This window comes from Triticum dicoccoides, chromosome 5B (assembly GCF_002162155.2).
Source record: "Triticum dicoccoides isolate Atlit2015 ecotype Zavitan chromosome 5B, WEW_v2.0, whole genome shotgun sequence".
Lineage (NCBI taxonomy): Eukaryota > Viridiplantae > Streptophyta > Magnoliopsida > Poales > Poaceae > Triticum > Triticum dicoccoides.
In genome coordinates, this window is record NC_041389.1 from 496,415,509 (window position 1) to 496,436,805 (window position 21,297).

The 21,297-nt window shown below is 45.5% G+C and overlaps 2 protein-coding genes across 5 annotated transcripts; one reads left to right on the top strand and one right to left on the bottom strand.

The window, feature by feature from the left end:
- The first annotated feature begins 9,485 nt into the window (after window positions 1–9,485).
- LOC119311123 (ATPase family AAA domain-containing protein At1g05910-like) lies at window positions 9,486–16,655 on the top strand. 3 transcript variants are annotated; one of them, XM_037586754.1, is made up of 12 exons: window positions 9,486–9,630; window positions 10,012–10,273; window positions 10,759–10,863; window positions 10,984–12,777; window positions 12,855–13,043; window positions 13,148–13,290; window positions 13,814–14,056; window positions 14,892–15,078; window positions 15,554–15,619; window positions 15,708–15,954; window positions 16,047–16,391; window positions 16,481–16,655. In XM_037586754.1, the coding sequence occupies exons 2-12, from the start codon at window positions 10,061–10,063 to the stop codon at window positions 16,576–16,578; spliced, it is 3,630 nt and encodes a 1,209-aa protein (XP_037442651.1). In that variant the 5' UTR covers window positions 9,486–9,630; window positions 10,012–10,060; the 3' UTR covers window positions 16,579–16,655. The 3 variants fall into 3 exon arrangements, with proteins under 3 accessions (XP_037442651.1, XP_037442649.1, XP_037442650.1); XM_037586752.1 differs by having other exon boundaries at window positions 16,047–16,655; XM_037586753.1 differs by having other exon boundaries at window positions 10,984–12,636; window positions 16,047–16,655.
- Window positions 16,656–17,111: 456 nt separating this feature from the next.
- Window positions 17,112–20,382, bottom strand: LOC119311125. 2 transcript variants are annotated; one of them, XM_037586755.1, is made up of 6 exons: window positions 19,822–20,382; window positions 18,138–18,381; window positions 17,947–18,045; window positions 17,767–17,825; window positions 17,485–17,662; window positions 17,112–17,396 (listed from the first exon to the last, which is right to left on the bottom strand). In XM_037586755.1, exons 1-6 carry the CDS (start codon window positions 19,959–19,961, stop codon window positions 17,298–17,300), a joined length of 819 nt encoding a protein of 272 aa, XP_037442652.1. In that variant the 5' UTR covers window positions 19,962–20,382; the 3' UTR covers window positions 17,112–17,297. The 2 variants fall into 2 exon arrangements, with proteins under 2 accessions (XP_037442652.1, XP_037442653.1); XM_037586756.1 differs by lacking the exon at window positions 19,822–20,382 and adding an exon at window positions 19,205–19,765.
- Between the last annotated feature and the right edge of the window lie 915 nt (window positions 20,383–21,297).

Below are 21,297 nucleotides of genomic sequence, written 5' to 3' on the forward strand. Positions count from 1 at the left end.
CGGGATAGTGTTGACATGGCCATCGGGGAAATGTCAGACTTCGGATACACAAAGGATCCATCGGAACAACTTATAAAATAAGTCATACAATTTCAGCAAGGAAAAGATGAGGATGGGGCACACGGGCTCAGAAACAATTCATCGAGGGGGGGTAAGGATGTTATTTCTCATCATGAATTCGGTTGATAACCTTGAAAAGTTTGGAATGATGATGATGATCACGACACATTTGTCGAGAGGTTTCATGAAGATGTAATCGATCAACGACGACATTAAGCAAAAGAAATGATGAAGTGTAAGGTTAATTGAATCGCGAGTACGACACAAACTCGAAAGCAAGCTTGCTGTTCATGGCAAAATGGTATGACGAGGAAGATCGACATAAGCTTAGCTCGTCGTCGAAAATTGTGCTCCGGAAAGGACCTGGTAGCACAGTTAAAATTTAGCATGATAATGATATAACCGATCAAACTAGGAATGATGTGATGGAGTATCATTCCAATGAGAATTCACAAGTGGTAGTGCAATGACACAATATACTTGAGATAACAAGGGGCAATACTTGAGGTAGATCAAAAATAGAGGTTAGACATATGAAATGATCTGCAGAAGACAAGTATTTTAACTTGTCCAGGAAATGGAGTTAAGGAGAAACTATGGTCGGAACCACGGTTACGAATGATCAAACCACCGATACAAGATGAACTTATAAGAAAGGGTAATCATATTTACGAGCAGCTTCCACGATAAGTTCTACATCGGGTCCATGGGCATGAACACAAGGGTTCAAGGTCGACTCCCACTTTTTCAATGCATAACCTTTCATTCACTCCTCGTTTTTCAAAGAAAATGTAGTGCAGAGGATTTATCTGGCGAAGTACCAGAAGAGTAAGACTCGTGAGAACTCTCGGGTTCACTCGGATTACGGAAGGCATAAGTTCAACCCATAGGGGCATCTTTACGAATCTATACCACCATCAACCAAGCAAAAAGATACGAGTTCGAAAGCAGAGTATCGAAGTCAAAGCAGATGATACAATATACTGAAGGTATTATGTATCAGGGAAATACTGATAAGATTTTGGATGTGAAGGACACTGTCGGATAACAACCCAACAATGGATCTGGCGATTCACGACAGAGTTGATGTGAGTATCGGTAATCAATCAGATGAAGAAAGAATGCAAATGCTTCGGATAATAGAAACATCTGAATAATTCGATGCTTAAATGCAAAGAAATCATGATTTCAAAAATAGAAGATCAGAAGCAGACGCTTTGATCAAAAGATAAGTAAGTTGAATAGCCTTAGGGATACAATCGACAACAAATCGATTGGTCGAGAAACAACTCTTGGTCAAATGACGTCCAAGCCGGAAGGATGAATTCTATGATCCGACTGAGGATTGCGAGCATCCGCAACATATTGAATCAACGGACTCAAAAGGATAGTGACATAGGATGTCAATGAAGATTACTTGAAATATGGAATTAAGCATAATGCAAGCAAACAAGAATTTCAACAGCAACAGGTTGCTGAGGATTTTTGGAAGATCAGATAGTATTTCAAAGAATTTTGAGAATCACACGAACAACTGAGGATGAACGGATCCTCGGTGAGTGCGAGGAATTATTCGAAGGGGGGGTATTCATGGGGCAAAGAACTGCAAGGCAGTAAGCTCAAAGGATTCTCGAAACAATAGAGAATTTTGGGGCATCTTGCAATAACAAGAGCATCGAGGAATGATTGTATATGAATGGCAAGTGTATGTAGTTTTCCATAGGGGTTGACGGTGGAAGGGAATCGCAAAAGTGATGAGCACAAGTTCTCGAGCGAACATCGGAGAGTATCTTCGAAGGCTTCTGGGGGAGCAGGTGATCATCTGGAAGGAAGGGGCTCTCCGGGAGGAAGTCATTGCGAGAACCTAGCGTTAGAGTTAGTAAAATCGTTTAACCCGAATAGACGAGAGATCAGAGTCCCAGAGTATAGACGAGGAATAAAAGATCCTAATACCACCCAATGGCGACGTGGGCCCGTAAGACACACAGCCAGTGTTAGTAAAAGTTTTTCAGTGACTAAACTCAACTTCGGCCAAGTAGTTGGAAAGGGGGCTACCTACAGGCAGTCGGCTCTGATACCAACGTGTGACGCCCTCGATTCAATCGTACACTAATCATACACGCAAATGTGTACGATCAAGATCAAGGACTCACGGGAAGATATCACAACACAACTCTAGACACAAATTAAAATAATACAAGCTTTATATTACAAGCCAGGGGCCTCGAGGGCTCGAATACATCAGCTTGAATACAAACGAGTCAGCGGAAGCAACAATATCTGAGTACAGACATGAGTTAAACAAGTTTGCCTTAAGAAGGCTAGCACAAAAGCATCTACGATCGAAAAGGCAAGGCCTCCTGCCTGGGAGCCTCCTAACTACTCTTGGTCGTCGGCGTCCGTCACGTGGTAGTAGGCACCCTCGGGGTAGCAGCCGTCGTCAAAGGTGGCATCTGGCTCCTGGACTCCACCATCTGGTTGCAACAACCAGAAAGAAGAAAGAAGGGGGAAAAGGGGGAGCAAAGCAACCGTGAGTACTCATCCAAAGTACTCGCAAGCAAGGATCTACACTACATATGCAACATTATCAACGGAAGGCTGTATATATGGACTGGGCTGCAGAAATGCCAGAATAGGGAGAAGGCCTAGTCCTATCGAAGACTAGCATCTTCTCGAACCCACCATCTTGCAGCAACAGGAGGGAATAGAGTAGCATAAAGTAAAGCGGTAGTAGTGTTATCAACCTCGGCCAGAGATCCTTTCTCGACTCCCTGCGAGAAAGCAATCCCAGAGCCATACTATCCAGTTATCATCACAATCAAATCCTCATCACCATCCAGTTCTCATCACAAGTATCCAGTTCTAGTTGTATCGATCGGGATACAACTCCAAGTGTCCGTTACCGTAGGACAGGCTATCGATAGATGTTTTCTTCCCTGCAGGGGTGCACCAACTTACCCACCACGCTCGCTTAACTCCGGCCGGACACACTTTTCAGGGTCATGCCCGGCCTCGGCCAAACAATACGCCGCAACCCGACCTAGACTTAACAGAGAGGTCAGCACGCCGGACTAAACCTATGCCCCCAGGGGTCATGGGCCATCTCCCCGGAAACTCCTGCACGTTGCGTACGCGGCCGGTGAGCAGACCTAGCTACCTCCTTCAACAAGGCAGGCGCTTGCGCAGTCCAACCCGGCGCGCGCCACTCAGTCGCTGACGTCTATTAAGCTTTGGCTGATGTATACGACGCAGAACGCCCATACTATGCCCACGTGATGGTTAGTGCTATCAGGCCAGAGGCCCCTCGAATCAAATATCCAAATCGTAGTGGATTAGGAACGCGTGGTAACAAGCAGAGAATCACGAAAGAGGTGACCCCGTTGCCCCGTCTCGAGGACTTGCGGCAAGGGCTAAGAATGCCCGGCCACGCCTCGTAATTATCTCACGGGCACCTTCCAGGTCAACCCGTCTCCACATCACTTTCCAAGTAACAGTTGTAAAGTCCAAGTATCCGTGTGTCCAAACATCAAGAGGAAAACCCAAGGAATCACCCTCGGTGGGTTCCACTCAATGTAATCATCAAGGTGAACGTAGAGGAATCACCCTCGAGGTTCACACTTGAGGGGTTGCACGACAGAGTCGTATCGGAAGTGGTTAAAGAGGAAATCACCCTCGATGACCACGACCGAATAGCTACACTACAGGATTAACATCAGAAGTGTTGTAGAGGTCTCACCCTCGGCACTCGATAGTATCCCAGTAGTGTCGAGCAACTAAGGGGAAAGTGATGTGCGGTGCCGGGGCCTGGTCTTCGATCCCATTGATCGGGTCTTCAAATGATGAAGCAGGGGCAACAAGGACAAGGTGGGGGTCACTGATGGATCACTAACCAACCTATACTAAGCAGTTTAGGATAAGCCGGTAAGGTAACAATAAGCAGGTTACAAAAGGAGGCTATGCATCAGAATAGGAGCAAACAATAACAATAGCAAAATCTAATGCAAGCATGAGAGAATGGAATGGGCGATATCGGGATGATCAAAGGGGGGGCTTGCCTGGTTGTTCAGACGAGACGGAGGGGTCGTCGGTGACGTAGTCAATCACAGGGGCATCAGCATCATCAAAGGGTCTACCGAAGAGAAGAGGGGGGAGAAACAGTAAATACATAGCAAGCAAGTGCATAACAAGACAACAGGTAGAGCTAGACGTATTGTAACGCGGTGCTACACGATACCGGTGAAGGGGGAAGTCCGCCGGGAATGTTTTCCCGGTTCCGGACCTATGTCAGACAAAAGACCGGAGGGGGAAAGTTCCATGTTCAGATAGTTAGAGGCCTCTGACAGGTAAACGGACCATGTTTTCGGATTCCTCTCGTCGTTCTAAGCAACTTTTATGTATAAAACTTTTTCATCCGAGTTACGGATTATTATCTATGATTTCTAAAGTTTTAAACAATATTTTAAAAATTCTGGATTTATTATTAATTCGAAAATAAACTGCAATTTGCCATGGGTACACGGAGTGTACCCACATGGGGTTATGATAGGTGGGGCCGGTCAAAGTCAACAAGTCAAAGTTGAATGGGTCAAAAAGTGAACAGTGCATGTGGGTCCACATGTCATATGCTATACCTATAAACAAATAAATAAAACAAACCTAATTAATGGGGGACCAAACGTCATCTGTTACCAGACTAATTTAGCACCACCTAGCTCTAATCAACAAGGGCCGGCCTGGTTGCACGGCCAGCCTCACGGGTGTGTACACAAACGCACACATAGCACATAACCAAGCTTGGATGGGGCAAGCTCTCTGGTAGTCTCGTGGGTTTCTTCACGGTTCAGTTTCGTCAGTTGTTTCTTCAGCAAACAACCTTGCAGCTACGAGCCAGAGTGACCAGCAAACAGCAGCGGTAGCAGTTAAGGAAACAGCAGCGACGGCAGTAGCTATGCAGCGGCAGTAGTAGCAAGAAACAGCAGTAGCAAGAAGGCAATAACATGGCTCGGCAGCAGCAGTAGCAGTTAGTAGCGGAGCAGCAGCTAAGCAACAAGCAGCAGGACGAGCAGCGGCAGTGCATCAGCAACCGCAAAGCAGCAGCCGAGCAAACGCACGCGCATCACGGCGCCAACATGGCCGAGCTCGGGGACAGCCGCGCCAGGCAGCGGCGGGCGCGGACGGCGTCAGGCGCAGCAGGGCGCGCGCGGATGGGGATGGGACGGCTCCGGCCAGGGCAGGCGACGACCGGCGAGAGGGCGGCGCAGGCGCGGCCGGTGAACAGGGGGCCAACATGGCGTGCGGCGACGGTTGCCGCGGCGACGACAGAAGGTAGCAGCGAGTGGGGGCGCGGTGTCTAGCGGCGAAATACGGCCTAAATCAGAGGAAGAATCAAAGGGGATCGAAGGGAATCGGACGAGGTGGCCTCACCGGGCCCTGTAGTTGTGCAAAGGCGAGCTCGGGGGAGGCTCGGTGGAGCGAATCGACGGCGGCGATGGCTGTGGCGGGGAAGACGGCTCGATCCCAAAGTTTGACGGTGCCCCGACTCGAACCGGTGGTTGTAGTCGAAGTAGACGAGCCCGACGCGTCTCCTGACTAGGTTTCAGCCCGCGGGAAGCTCGGTGGCCGCGACAACGATGGGGCGGCGGCGACTGCGTCTTCGGGCGCGGACGAACTCGAGGGGGAGAGAAACGAGCGAGGGGAACGGGCGTGCTAGGGTTACAGGGGAAGAGTGAGGGGGCACAGGGGCTTGCTCTTATCCCCTCCGTGGCGCAGCAGTGCGCGGAGGCGAGCTCCCAGCGGCCATGGCGCCTCGGCCTTCTCCTGTTGCGGGAGGAGGTCGAAAGGCTGACCAAATTGGGCCAGGCCATACTGTATGCACTAGAGCCCCACATGCACAGTAGTTTAGGTCTTTCATCTTTCCATTTTTATTTTTATTTTGTTTCAGATTCTGCTCTGTTTTGCATTTTTAATAAATAGCAATTGTATTTTGTTTAACCTGAAACTTGACACCTAAATACCATGCGATGCTATGAGCTAGCACAACAAGTTCTATCTTATTTTGAAAAGTGTAAATATTTACTTAAATTGAAAAGGATCAATTAAAAGCTGTTGGTCCAATTTTAAACAGGTTAAGGGGGTACTTTAGTAATTCCAATAATATTGGTTTATTCAACACAATTAGTTAGTGAATTTTTGCAAACTAGCGAACATTTTTGTTTTACCGGTTGAAGAATTAATAGTTTGACTTTAATTTAAATTGAATTTGAATTCAGTTTGGTTCAAAGTGAGATTAGAATCTTAACAGCGATGACATGGCACCATTAGGGCGTGTGGTTACTGTAGCTTTATTACCGGGGTGTTACAGGGGACGGCGGGCGTCTCCGCATGCTGACATGGATTACTACCCTACCGCCAGCCTCCCTGGCGGTAGACTGTCTAACCCTACCGCCAGGGTCCCTGGCGGTAAGAAAAAGGGTCAAATCCCGAATTTTTTTCCAACCGGGGTCAGATCCTGAATTTATATCGCAAAAGGGTCAAAACATGAAATTTTGCCTTAGTGCGTTGGAGTTTATTCAGTGGAACTTTCATGTACAGTACTCCCTTTGTAAGGAAATATTTTTTTATGGGAAAGTTTACTTTATTATTAATCAAAGGATAGATACATCGTTTGCCAATTGATTTACAATGAAATCAGGCAGGGCGTCAATCCAACGAGATGGATTATGAGCACGTCCCATCTAGCCAGCTCATGAGCTACATAGTTGGACTCTCTAATAAAGTGCTCAATAGTAAACCTCCCGAAATCTTTGAGATAACTACGACATTCATCAAACACCGGCGCTGCCACCATAGAATAGCCTCCAGATATTATCCCATCGTACCACCACATTATGGCATCCCGTCTCTCTTGCTTGCTTTAGTCCTTCAAGCAAAGTTGCCGCTTCTGTTGTACACATATTAGCTACATGTTCTAATCGCGTTGTGGACGCGGACATGAAAGATCGACAGATAACCGCACCACATGACCCTGCATAATCACCTTTTGTGAACGAGGCATCGACATTTAGGACTGCCTGACCTGCTAAGTATGCCAGACATCTATTCATCTTGGGTGTGGTTTTTTGTGTGCTCCGCGGACATAGTTGAGTGCTAGGGCTACCACCGCCGGAGCCGTTCGTTCCGGAGACAAAATCTCTTCCCCTCGCACAAACTGTCTTCGTTGCCACCATAGAAACCAGCAGACTGTGGTTATTAGCTCTGGTAGCTCAAGCACTCCAGAATATTGTTTCCGGTATGATTTATCACAGAGAATGAACTCTAGAACTGTTGAGCCTGCTCGATCCATCAGAGAAGCAAAGTTGATATCAACCGCAATTCCCAGAGCTTCCCTCTGTAAAGAAATATAAGAGTGTTTAGATCCGAAAAAGCTCCTTCGCGATCGCTCGTTGGAGCGATCGAATCAATCCAAACGGAGCGTCCTTCGACAACTTCCTCGTATCGCGCTTGGGCTCACCACATGATCGCTAGGACGTGCCAAGACGTGCAAAGACTACCCGTTAATCTCCATATAATCTGCTCCCTGGTTTTATGGGGGCTGGGGGCACACTAATTACCATAATCCTTCCCCTGGCCACACCTTCCAAATCGGGAGATACTGGTCTGTCGGAAAGCGAGCGTTGGTACGCCAATAGCAACGCAACATTCTTATATTTTTTTTACGAAGGGAGTAATTTACCTGATGCACAAATTATTATTGCACCAACATGAAAATAACTTTACCGAGTGTGCGTAGCTATGGTTATAAAGCTATTTAATTGTGCTTCTAAAAAAGTTGTTTAATTTTGCCACCGGTATCATACCTTGTGTGATAAACAAACTTGACGGGGTCACTTGTATCTGGAAAACACAAAGGCAAAACTATTAAACCTAAAAAAGTGTGCCATGGGCATTTTATATGTTGTTGTGCTATCAGTATTATGTAAATCAGATTGGCAAAGTTTACGAAAGATATAAGCATATTTTGATTACTGGAAAAAGGGTCATTTTATGATTTCAGGATAATATTGAGGCTTCCTTACTAAAGCTAGACTCCTTTTACACGAGTCATACAATCCTTTATTTGGTTCTTTGATAGAACCAGATATAAAAAAAAACAGTGTGGTGCCAATTCCAAATCCCCATTGTTTTTCCAAGGCAAGAGAGATGAGTAAGAAAGACCCCTAGCATAACTACTGTAATTGGCTATTCAAACAATATATAATACCAAATAATACATTGTTAATGCATTCACGCTCGCTTTTAAAATGAAAAAAATACCAGTTTTTTTTTTGCATGTGCCATCTCTTTGTAAACTTCTTTGCACAAGTGACATTTAACTTTAATGACCGTGTCCAATTATGAATGGCACAAAGTTAGAGAAAACAACACTCTACATGATTGTCAAGATGCAAGAGTGGAGTGTGACTCTTTGTAAACTTCTCTGCACGAGTGATGTTTATCTTTAACGACCGTGTCCAATTATGAATGGCACAAAGTTAGAGAAAACAACACTCTACATGATTGTCAAGAAGCAAGAGTGGAGTGTGAGTTGTAGCCTTGTAGATTGTGTTCGTTGCTATTCCGCTTGTGCAGTGGTGCAAACCTACCCGAGCTCTTCTTCTAAACTAGTTTTACTGATATTTTGTGTACCGCATGTATTATACTGACTTTATAGTTGCGTGGTAATGACATTTCTACGCACCAAGTAATAATATAAACGCCTTTCCTCTAGGAGAAATGTTTTTTTCAACACAGTACAATCGAAGTCGCTCACATATACAAGTATAAACTCACTCCTATGAATGTACACACGCACATTCTACCTTATGAGCACCTCCGGGAGACTGAGCCGACATAGCATCTTAAGATTTTACCAAGTCACCACAGAGGCCTCGCAGTCGACGGGAAGGTCTCCTCCCGCTGAACAAACATCACCGTAAGCCTGAAATAAATCCAGGATTGGTTCACTCTAGGAGAAATGTCTTGTGTGCGATTTTGAGAGGGTTTGAAAGAATATTCCGTGTGGCGAGAGGGGTTTAGAGAATCCTGAGCTAGGTCGGGCAGACAAGAGAAGCGACGGGGTACCTGCTCCTCCAACGGTACACCAGCGCATTATATACCTCCCATTAATCCCGGAAATCCCCTCCCCACCGTCCGATCCACATCGAACGGCCACGAAAATCCCCCATTACAATTCCGTAGCCCATCCAATCCCAGATATTCGTCACCCTCAGCCCGCTGCAACCGGGCCCCACGCGACGCCGGCGCTCACCTGTCAGTGACCCCACCCGCACCAACCCTATGTGAACGCCGCGACGGACGCGCCCACCACCCATCACGTGCCCGGCGCGTGCGCAAGAGAGAGAGGCGAGGTGAGGAAAGGAAGGAAACCCTCGCGTCGTCCCCTCCGCTCCGAAACCCCCGACGCCAAGGAAACCCTCGCGAGCCCACAGCCGCCTCCGCCTCCGCCCGCGCCGCCGCCCCGAATCCGGCCGGTGCCCGCGGCCCCGGGCCCCCGCCGCCCCAGTCCCCGAGGTCAGCTCCCGGCGCCGCGCGCCCCCGGTGTTTCCCTTTTTCTCTGCGCGTCCTGGCGGCTCATTTTGGGGGGTTTAGCTTGGGTTTCTGCCGCGGGCCGCCGCGTCGCTCGCCGCGCGCGGGTTCGCCGGAGGCGTGGTCGCCCGATCGGTGCTCGGCGGGGTGGATTCGGGGGCGGTTTTTCTCGTCGTGGTTTGAATTTGCGATGTGTATTTTGGGGGATTCGTGGTTCGGCGGGGTACGCAGCGGGTTCCATTTCGTAATGCACGAGTAGTGAATTGCTATTGCCTGGCATGTCACATGCATGCGCGTCAGGTTGGTGGATTTGGGGCTAGGGTTTGGGGGATGGCTGGAACTGACAGAGTGCTTGGCCTGATTCAGGGAGCAATGGGCAGCAGCAGCAGCAGCAGTGCCTGAGGAGGAGGGAGTTATGGCGGGAATGGCCGGGAAGGGGGATGAGTCGGTTGCACCGGTGAGGTCCAGTGACCGGCTGCGGCAGCGGCCCAAGTACTACGGGCGGGGATACCTGTATTACTCACCCAACATGCGCAACAAGATGAACTCCAACAAGAAGCGGACGGCTGCATCGCAGATTGCGAAGAAGCTTCTTCGCAAGCCAGCCGCACGGGAACCTCCTGCCGATGTAAGCAACTTTGTATGCTAGTTGTTTGAGATTTGCTTGTTTTTATCATTGAAAAACGTTCTTACCTGATATGCTGAAGATGTCATCTGGTGTACCGTGTCTTATGATACATTATTTTGACCAGCTGTTATTTGCATGTTAATGATTGGAGTTATTATCCATCCATCTCTTAATTTTAGCCGCAAGGAATGTCTTGGTTTCTATGGAGGCTTTGTTAGCATTATATCCCTGATTCTGCATTTTTTACTGGATTTTTACACTTCCCAGAATAAAATATGTCCATCAGTTAAATAGGAAACATAGACACTTTTCAAGCTATTATTAGTATAGGGACGCCTGGTTCATGTAACTTCATTGTATGAAACATGAGGGATTGACCACTTCCTGAAAGCTATCTCCTGAACATTGTACCTGGAATGCCTTTATTTCTGTGTGGGGTTGCTACATTATGCTCAGTACCTTGATTATAATAGCCCTCTTTATAGTCTATTGCAGCAAATTTGTGCCGTTCAACGCGGAAGCGAAGAATGTCTGTAACTCTGGAGGACTACGGCACAGATAGTTCCAGTATGGAAGATGATGACCTTATGGTGAGTTTCTAGAGTCTCAGTAATGACTGTAATTTTGGAAGCCACACTGTTACCCAATTGGCATCTCAGTTTGCTGATTATTATTTGAACCAGCTCATATTTTCCCTTTTATTTTTTCAGAGACCCAGATATCGGTCTTCTTCAAAGAGTAAAGGGGATGATCAAGTGTCGGCACGGCCGAAGCGCAATAAAATGTCTAACTCGAACTCCATTCCCCGCCGTGAAGGTTTAAGGCCTAGAAGATCTCTGCGGGGACAAAGGCATCTTCCATACCAAGTTTCTGATGATGATCAGGAAAGTTCTGAAGAAGAACATGAACAAGATCAGAGAGAAAATGGCAATGAAGTCGAAGAGGACGGTGCCAATGAAGAGGAGATTGATGGAGGTGATGAAGCTGAAGAAGATGGAGATGATGAAGACGGCGAGGAAGAGCAAGAAGTTAGGAGGAGATATGATCTAAGGGATCGTGCAGAAGTTCGTAGACCCTCCCCACAGAAGGAAGGGAAGCACAGACCACAATCTCCCCGCAGAGTACTTGTACAAGGAATTGGTCCAAAGAACAGCAAGTATTTAAAAAAAGGTGGGTCACGCATGCATAAGCGCCCTCGTTTCTCAATGCCAGATGATTCAGATGATTCTCTTCTCGTGGATGAGCCGGATGAAGGTCCATCCATGCCATGGATGCGTAGTGGGAGAGGTGGTATGCCACCATGGCTTATGGGTGGATTGGACATGCATAATTCAGCAGCATGGGGTCTCAATGCTGGAGCATCTGGATGGGGTCATCAGGGTGATACTGGAGTCAGTACTTCATCACTGATGCCAGGGGCACAAACTGCTGGCCCAAGTTCCAAGGGAGGAGCTGATATTCAGCCTCTGCAGATTGATGAGAGTGTAAGTTTTAATGATATTGGAGGTTTGTCTGAGTACATTGATGGTTTAAAGGAAATGGTGTTCTTCCCTTTGTTGTATCCAGATTTTTTTGCAAATTATCACATAACTCCTCCTAGGGGAGTTCTTCTCTGTGGACCTCCTGGTACAGGGAAGACATTGATTGCCCGTGCATTAGCTTGTGCTGCCTCTAAAGCTGGCCAGAAGGTCAGCTTTTATATGCGAAAAGGAGCTGATGTTCTTAGTAAATGGGTTGGAGAGGCTGAAAGGCAGCTCAAGTTGCTTTTTGAGGAAGCTCAAAAGAATCAGCCTGCAATCATATTTTTTGATGAAATAGATGGCCTTGCCCCTGTGAGATCTAGCAAGCAAGAGCAGATTCACAATTCAATAGTGTCAACATTGCTTGCTTTGATGGACGGTCTTGATTCACGTGGACAAGTTGTTTTGATTGGAGCAACCAATCGGATTGATGCCATTGATGGGGCATTGCGTAGACCTGGCCGTTTTGATCGCGAGTTCTATTTTCCTTTACCTGGCTATGAGGCACGAGCTGAAATTCTGGACATTCATACACGGAAATGGAAGGAACCCCCGCCAAAGGAGCTAAAGATGGAGCTTGCTGCGAGCTGTGTTGGGTATTGTGGTGCTGATTTGAAAGCATTATGTACTGAAGCTGCTATTCGAGCATTTAGGGAGAAATATCCTCAGGTTTACACAAGTGATGACAAGTTTGTCATTGATGTAGACTCGGTCAGGGTCGAGAGGAACCACTTCTTGGAAGCTATGTCTACAATAACTCCAGCTGCACATAGGGGATCAATTGTGCATTCAAGACCACTGTCACCGGTTATTGCTCCATGTTTGAAGAGACATCTTGAGAAGGTAATGGAAAGGATTTCTGATATTTTTCCTTACCTTTCAGCATTGGATCTTAGCAAATACTCTACCCTTTCATATGGATCTTCCATCCCTCTTGTTTATAGGCCTCGCCTTTTGATGTGTGGCGTTGAGGGTGTTGGACTGGTAGGGTTTCTCTTTTATTTGGATATATTGTAAGTATGTTGTGCCTTTTTTCTTACTAACGTGGTTTAGCTTAGCAGGATCATGTTGGGCCAGCTGTTTTGCATGAGCTTGAGAAATTTCCTGTGCACTCCTTGGGGCTGCCATCTCTTCTCTCTGATCCAAGTGCAAAGACACCTGAAGAAGCTCTCGTGCATATTTTTGGGGAAGCAAGGAGAACAACACCGTCCATACTATACTTGCCACAGTTCCATCTTTGGTGGGATACGGTTAGTGCATGAAGTCCTAGCCATAACCTTTGGTACCATGAAATGATTCTTGAGTAAATACTGGCTTAGTTATGCAGCTAATTACTTGATTTTTAACGTTACAGGCACATGAACAGCTTAGGGCAGTGTTATTGACTCTTCTGAATGAATTGGCATCCAATCTTCCAGTATTGTTGCTAGGAACATCATCAGTGGCCTTTGATGACCTCGAAGAAGAGTGTGCTTCCATATTTTCTTCTCGTAATGTGTATGTTCCTGGAGGAATGTTAATTCTGTTTTGCCTGGTTGTTTTGACTTAGTTCTTGTCTTAGATGCATACCATGTTGAACTTTGTTTTCATTGGTTTAGGAAACATATTACTGCTTGATTGTTCAGTTTTTTTTAACTCTTTCGAGCTCTGTAAATGCTTGAATGATGTCCTTAGCATCACATTGTTATCCATTCAAAAAGCATGGAACAGTATCCTTTGCGTGGGCAAGGGGGTATGTTTACTAATAGGTCATTGACTGGAACAAGTTCTTTTCCTTTTTTTGGCTGTATAGTGTTGGCTGCTTCACGTACCCTTCGCATGGGCAAGGGGTGTGTTTACTAATAGGCCCATTGACAGGAACAGGATTTGTTCTTTTTTGTTTGTTTGTTGACATGCTTGCTAATTTCAGTTCACTGTATATCACTTTATTGCTGGATCAGTGTTGCATGCTTCACATCAGGTTCAGTGCATTTTCTCTTACTTGTCTTATTTTTCATCAACAAAATCTTCTGTTTGATAGATATCAAGTGGATCGACCAAGTGATGATGATAGATCAAGATACTTTAGTATACTGTTTGAGTCACTGCTCTCACTTCAAATGGAAGATTCAAGAAGCAAGTCGAAAGAGAAAAAGTCTATCGATCTTCCAAAAGCACCAAAGAAAGTAGATGGGCCTAAGGTTTCTGAGCTGAAAGCTAAGGCAGAAGCTGAGCAACACGCTGTTCGTCGAATGAGAATGTGTCTACGAGATATTTGTAACCGGTCTGCAATTTACTCCTTTACATTGTTGCATATATTTCTCTGTTTTGTTCGTTTTTTCTCAGTTCTCAGCAATTAACTATTGTAGGCAACATTAATACTTTAATACGTCTAACACTTCTGTTAGACAACATTGAAAAATTGCCTGACCATTCTTTAGCCAATCCCCAATTCATGCTTATTCTTAATCTTGGGATCCATATTGAGTTGATTGAAAGAGTGCTAGCTAGCATGACCTTTGCTTAGCAGTTTTGTTCGAGATGAATACTCAGTTCAGGTCATATGGTGACACAAGATATTTCAAAATAAAAAGTTTGTGTGGTTCAGTAATGCTCCTGGTTCTAACATCATCTCCAGTAAAAAATAACCGGTTGATTGTAACTAAAAAATTAAGCTAATATATGATATATATAATCTCCCTTCTATGCTGCCGACGAACTGAACATTGTGTTACATTTGGAAGGTACTCCCTCTGTCCCAGAATATAAGAACGTCTTTGACACTATGTTAAGTGTCAAAATCGTTCTTATATTTTGGGACGGAGGGAGTAACTGCAAAGTGAGCTAAGTTAGTGTTAGGCTGTCAGCTGTCATGTTATATACTTATATTTTGAACTTAGTTGTAGTAAGATGTGTAAATGCATTTGATGTGTATTTTGAACTTTAGATAGCTGAATACTCGCCCTTTTGAGGTAATTTCTCAAGCTTGAGTTTTTTCAGTATATAAATTCTGAGACTTTATCTTCTGTTGCATATGCAAAAGGTCTCTAGTATCTTAGACAGTATTTGTTCACTTGATATTCAAACCAGATGGAAATAATCACACTTCATCTTTTCAGCATTCTATACAACAAAAGGTTCACTGCATTTCACTTCCCAGTATCAGAAGAGGAAGTACCTGACTATCGAACAATAGTTCACAACCCCATGGATATGGCTGCTGTCTTGCAGCGGGTGGACTCTGGACAGTACTTCTCTCAGGCAGCATTTTTGAAGGATATTAATCTTATAGTCACTAATGCAAAGGTTTGAGTTTTTCTTTTGGGTCATTTAGTTTTCCACTCATGTTACATATGTTCTGATCATACATCCATAGCAAGTACTCCCTCCGTCTTAAAATTCTTGTCTTAGATTTATCTACATACGGATGTATCTAGTCACGTTTTAGTGTTAGATACATCTGTATCTAGACAAATTTAAGACAAGAATTTTGAGACGGAGGGAGTACCATGGAATTTGATAATATTTTTTATGATGATGGCAACTGATTTTTTTCCACTCAAGTTACACGTGTTTTGGTCATATACTTTCATGGCAAGTACGTTACAGTTCAATACTGATCTTTCTGATTATGGTAACTGAAAAAATGACCTAACCTTTGTAACAACTGTAGCAATAGTTTGTTGTGATATTTCTGAAGATGCCAACTAACACAATGACTGAAGTTTTTGGGACTACTGTATCTGCAAGTTTGATGCTAACTATTTTACTAATTTTGCAGACTTATAATGGCGACGATTACAATGGATCTAGGATCGTGAGCAGAGCATGTGAACTCCGAGATGTGGTATATTGTTTGTTCAATAGTTGTTGCTGTATTTGATTGTTGACTAGACCTCTGTTTGTTTGTGTGACTAATGCTTATCTTCGGTCAGGTGCAAGGTATGTTGTCACAGATGGACCCGTCATTGGTATCCTTTTGTGATAAAATTGCTGCACAAGGGGGACCACTGCAGGCTATGGATGATGAGGATAGCTCCATTCTTCAAGCGCCGCCTGTTGTTCAGTTAGTTTCTGTTACTAGAACAAGTGCGAGGCTTCGTAATGTACAACCAGAAGTTGATCTGTCACGAAGTTATGAGGTGCTAAAGCGGCACAAGAAAAGCACCGAAAACGAACATGGTAATCTTCTATCCTTGACCGACTGTTGGGTTTGCAATCTTGCATATCAAGTGTGGTACAAAATAAATATATTGAGCTGACCTTTGTTTCAGGCACCTCTGCCAAAGAATCGACAGCAAGAGATGGAACGTCTTCTGATGATGTAGATCTGTCAAAGCCAACTTCCCCAGAGGAAGCTCCAAAAGGACCACATTCAAATGGCCCTTTGAAAGAAGCTGACAAAGCACCAGATGAAGCACCTCCAATTCTACCTGGTTCTCCTCCCGACCCAATGGAGACTGACAATGGCGAAGATTCTGCCATGCCTACCAGCGATGACACGCTTGAACAGCTGGAAGGCTTGAAGCAGCGCTTCATGGAGCTCACCGTGGGCTATGGGGTGCCGCAGCTCGAGAGGCTCTACTCGCGGATAATGAAGGGCGCGATAGAGTTGACAGGTAAAGAAACCAACAAGGATCATAGACGGTTAGTTGTTAGGCATTTGTCGGCATTTGTTGAGAACAGCGACAATTTTTAACTCTAGCAGGAATAAGAGGTTTTACTGGTTTTCCCTGTGTACATTCTGTTGTCTGTTGGAGCAACAACCCTGAGGAGCTGTACATGCCTCCTGATGTAGTGATGTAACAACATTTTCTGAAATGCTTAGTGGCATTACAACAGTTTTGCGCAGCAAGTTCTGCTTCAGCCTTTGAGGACTTGAATTTTCAGCATTGCCTTTCTGTGCTAGTATATGTCATTTATTCCTCTACATTTTTTCACTGGTTTTCAATTCTGAAACAGAGGCAAAGTTTGTACCACGTCTCATTTATGTTGCATGTGGGAAAAAGAGGCAAAAGGCCCAGTTTGCATAGCAAGTTATCTGATATTTGATGAATCTTCAGCATAACCTTTTCGTGTTCTGTAAAATTCAATGAGTTCTTTATGCTTCTTACTATTTTTTAATTCCAAGCAAAGGCTAAATTTCTACTCGTCTCATTAGTGTTTAATGAAAAAAAGGCGAAGGGCACAATTTGCTGACTTGAATTTGATTTCATGAAGGATGATTCATGGCATGCTATACTATGCTACGCTGGAGCAGACACCTGCTATTTCGGTGCATTACTTCACCGAGGCGCTGATTATAATCAAGCAATTTGCGTTCAAGAAAAAACAGCATGTTGAATGGGAACATGCACCGTTTGGCCATAACTCCACAATTTTAGCAAAGCAATACAGACAGCTTCAAGCAACATCCACGGTTAACTTAGCAATTAAATATCACAATCCAAATTCGATAGAGATTAACTATCACGGTCGACCAAAGGACCATCTCAGAAGCAAATTCTAAAGTGAGCGCAGCTAGCTTAAGCACGTAGGCGCAGCGGCCTCAACTCCTTATCGAGGTTGTAGAGCTTCCTTGTCACAATATCCAGATGCCTTTCCAGTGGTCCAACCAAGTACTCCTACAGAAATACACAGGTTTCAGAGATTATTTTCTTTTGTGGCTGTAAGTTCCAGAGACATGAATTAAAAACTAATAGAAAATATTACCGAAGCCTTGTAGTCCTCAGCCTGGAGAATTTTATGATACATCCGCAACTCGTTCAGCATCTCCACGTCATTCTCAACTGCTGAGTTAAACACCTGATGAAAGTCATTGACAGCCTCGAACACCTGAAGTAATCCCTTGGAGGTGTTTGCAACCATTTGCTGCATAGTAACAGGGGACCTATGCAACGGCAGCGTACAAATGAATTAGAAATAATTTGCTAACTGTCACCAACACATGATGCACCCAAAACTGGAAGAAATAAAAATACAAAAGATACTTACTGAACAGTGAAGCACAGGAAATCTATGTTCACAAACAGCCCTTCAGCAATGGCAGCCAACTGTTACAAAGATGGATGTGGACACGTGGTTACGAAGTTAATAACCAGATTGAAGTGGTGGTCAGTAGCACATAACTAGAATGCAAGATAATAATTACAGAGTAACGGTTTAAACACTCACATTCTTCACAAACTTTGGAGCAAGATCATAAACAGGATGATCAATTCGCAATGCTGAGTTACTTGGAGAAGAGTGCATAATAGAGTACTTCATCTGAGCCTATATATAACAGATTAATGGTTTAGATAATCCAAAGACAAGTTATTCAACCGCGTGCATCGGTATAAGGATTAGGACAAGAGATGACTCACTATGAGCATCTCAATCAGCGAGGTGATGCTGGAGCAACTGGTGATAAGAACAATTTGCTCCGCCTTGAGACTGGTCAAATCAATGTCCCAATCGATCAATCCTTTATAGACTTGTTCTCCCATGATCGCACGGAGTCTACTGTTGATGCGGGGAACGACCCAATGAAAAATGGGCGCCGTTAAGTCCACAAAATTGAGTTCAGGCATGAGGGCGCGCACCTCTGCCCCCCCCCGGCATTGGCACCTAAACCAATTAAACGAAGGAAAAAGTTTTTAAGTAGGAGGTTAGCATAAATGATCCAATGCTTATCAATTAATTTTTGTATGTGTTTGACATACGCCTAGCAATAAGGTCACATACTAGTCCTATGATCAACCAGTAGTCAAGTGCACACTGGTAAAAACAACCTTATATTTGCATTGTGTGAAACTCAACCATCAAGTGGCAGAGTTTTTTGGTACCAAAAAAGAAAGACATCTTATGTTATTTATCCATTTATCAGAGGTAAAATGAGAGTGTAAATTCAGTGTAAACTATCTCACAATTACATAGTAATTAAACCTACAACAATTACAGAGACGAAACATACAAACTACAGTAATTTCAGTAATTATCTGGGGTATATGACAGTTAGTAAATTACAGTGTAATTGGGTAATAATGGGATACATTACAGTATAATTTGCAGTTAACATCCACTGTAATTCAGAGTTAACATTACAAAAACATTTGCAGACGAAATGCTAAAGAGAATAACATCAACAAAGCTACCTAAAGCCTTCTATCTACAACCAAAATCACAAACACTAACCCCTACCACATGGAAGAACAACACAAAGCAGGGCACGAGCCAGACCAATCTCCTATAAATCTGGTACACAACAATAGCATCAACAAGCAAGCTAAAAACAGTTACAACTACAACAAAAATGACAAACCATAACCCTAACCCTACCAGATGGTACAACTAGACATGCAGAGGGCAAGCCATACGAAGCAATACTACCGGAAAAAAATCACAAACCCTAACCCTATTCAGATGACCAACATCTAAACGAACAACCTACCAGCGCCTACACTGAGGGAATCAAAACGGCAAGAACGAGACGGAATTGCCTCCTCGCCTCTGCCGCTCGAGCGCCTCTGCATATTGCTCCCTCTCTGCCCCTCTCCCTTATCGAAGCAGCGCACCCAAATGAAAGGGGAAAAACTCAAAAGGCGGGGGGAAAAGAAAAAGAAAATAAGATACACAGGCAGCGCTAAGGGGGTAAACCCACGCCCGAGAGGGAAAACCCGCGCCCGTGACGAGAACCGCGCCCGAGAGGGAAAACCCGCGCCCGCGACGAGAACCGCGTCCGATAGGGAAAACCCGCGCCCGCGACGAGAACCGCGCCCGAAAACCACATAACTCAGCGCGAGATCCGAAAGACACAATTAAAATTGGATGACAGCGAATTGAAAACACTCCAGCGTAAAATAGCAAATCCGCAGATTAAAGGGAATCGGGAAATTAGGGCTGCTTCGAACGTATATTTACTTTCCGTTCAGCGACGATACATCTAGTATATAAGAAGCACACATCAGTTTATTTACCCCTATGACAGGACAGGTGGGATTTAAAACCCTGATGGCCATGACGATGCTTACTTGGGTTGGGAGAGGGCGAGAGGAAGGAGAAGCATACCTTGTCGGCCATGACAAGGAGCCTGGCGCGGAGCTTGACGAACTCAGCCACTTGTTTGGCCTGACTTTTGGCCGCGGCGTCTGGGAGGCCGAAGTAGCCTCCGACGGCCCCATCACCATGTCCGAGCGCCCTCGCGGCATCAGATCCGCGGCCCTGGAGTAGACCTTCGCCGGCCTCCATGCGCCTTGGGGCGAGCGCGAGCGTGAGAAGGGCAGGCGCGTAGCCCCACCCCCACATCCCCGTCTCCTCCTCGGAGATGACGCTGGCCGGCGTGCGCCTTGGTCCGTAGCCCCTCGTCCCCGTCGCCTCGGCGATGACGGTGGCGAGGCGGCCGTTCACTGCCGCGATGGCGCGTACCCCGGAGGGGAGCCGAATGCCCGCCGGTGCCAGCATCAGCCGGGGGGAGGAGTGGACCGAGCCCGCGGGGGCGTCCACAAGGACTAGCAGGCGCGAGGGGGCGGGGACTAGTGCCATGGCGCTGGAGGGCGGTCGCTGCACCTCTGCTTGCTCGAGATCGGAGGCGCAGAGAGTTGGTGGTGGTGCTCGGAGGAAGAGGAGGAGAGGCGGTGCGGATGGTGCTGCGTCCGAGCCCTGTAAAGTTTTGTATCAATCACCCTGTATGTCTAGTATTATTGTTATATCGAGAAAGGAATGGATCTCGAATGTACCGCATTATGACTATTCTACCCCTGAGCCAGGCGGTTTTGCTTCTCGTTTTCTCGCGATCGTTGCGATGCTTTGCTTTATTTTGAAGGATCTTTCTGTCCTTTTGCCCATAGAGAGTACAGTGCACCGCATCAACCAGGCTTGGACCGAATGATCGAGCTCTTGCTCTGGGCACGACAGCTTTATTAGGTGGAGGCTTACGTAGGCATGTGCGGGCAGTTACAAGCTGGTTGGCCTTGGATAGGAAGGAAGAAAACCCTAATGCAAGTTACATAGGTTATTAATAAGTTTACTTATTGATTGTTGTTCGTTGATTTTGATAAAGCTCACCATTCAAGCCAGCCTAATGGTAATTTGATTTATTACTGGATGGGGGCCTACGTATGCATGCATGTACTACAAACTACTGCACTTGAGCACCGCACACCAACGCCCCCTTCTTCTTTTTGATTTACTGGATCGAACAACCGTGGTAGATTGAATGAAGGAAGTAAAATCTCAGGGATCACGATGGAGATGGTAACTCAAAGCAACGGAGCATCAGATATGTGAGAGAGACGAACCAATCGATCATCTTCCTGTCCAAGAAAAGTTGCTCTACCACGCGGTAGAGATGCTCTGCCTGCGTGGCTGGCCTGACAGGACTAAGGAGCGTCGAGTAGCGACGAAATGGAAAAAAAAGAAGGTCGATCGCGCTACGTACGATCGTACCAGGCACAACGGCCACGCATGCAAGTGGAAGCAGGTGCGCATAGAGCCTGCTGCGGTCGGGGTCCACTAATCCCATGTCAGGGATAACGTACCACCAAA

Bases quoted from the DNA above. Each gene is read 5' to 3' on its own strand.
- LOC119311123 (XM_037586754.1), top strand. From the start codon at position 10,061: ATGGCGGGAATGGCCGGGAAGGGGGATGAGTCGGTTGCACCGGTGAGG. The intron at 10,274-10,758 runs GTAAGCAACTTT...CCCTCTTTATAG, and splicing joins CACGGGAACCTCCTGCCGAT to TCTATTGCAGCAAATTTGTG. The intron at 10,864-10,983 runs GTGAGTTTCTAG...TTATTTTTTCAG, and splicing joins TGGAAGATGATGACCTTATG to AGACCCAGATATCGGTCTTC.
- LOC119311125 (XM_037586755.1), bottom strand. From the start codon at position 19,961: ATGCCGCGAGGGCGCTCGGACATGGTGATGGGGCCGTCGGAGGCTACT. The intron at 18,046-18,137 runs GTGAGTCATCTC...TGTTATATATAG, and splicing joins CGCTGATTGAGATGCTCATA to GCTCAGATGAAGTACTCTAT. The intron at 17,663-17,766 runs GTAAGTATCTTT...GCCGTTGCATAG, and splicing joins TTCCTGTGCTTCACTGTTCA to GTCCCCTGTTACTATGCAGC.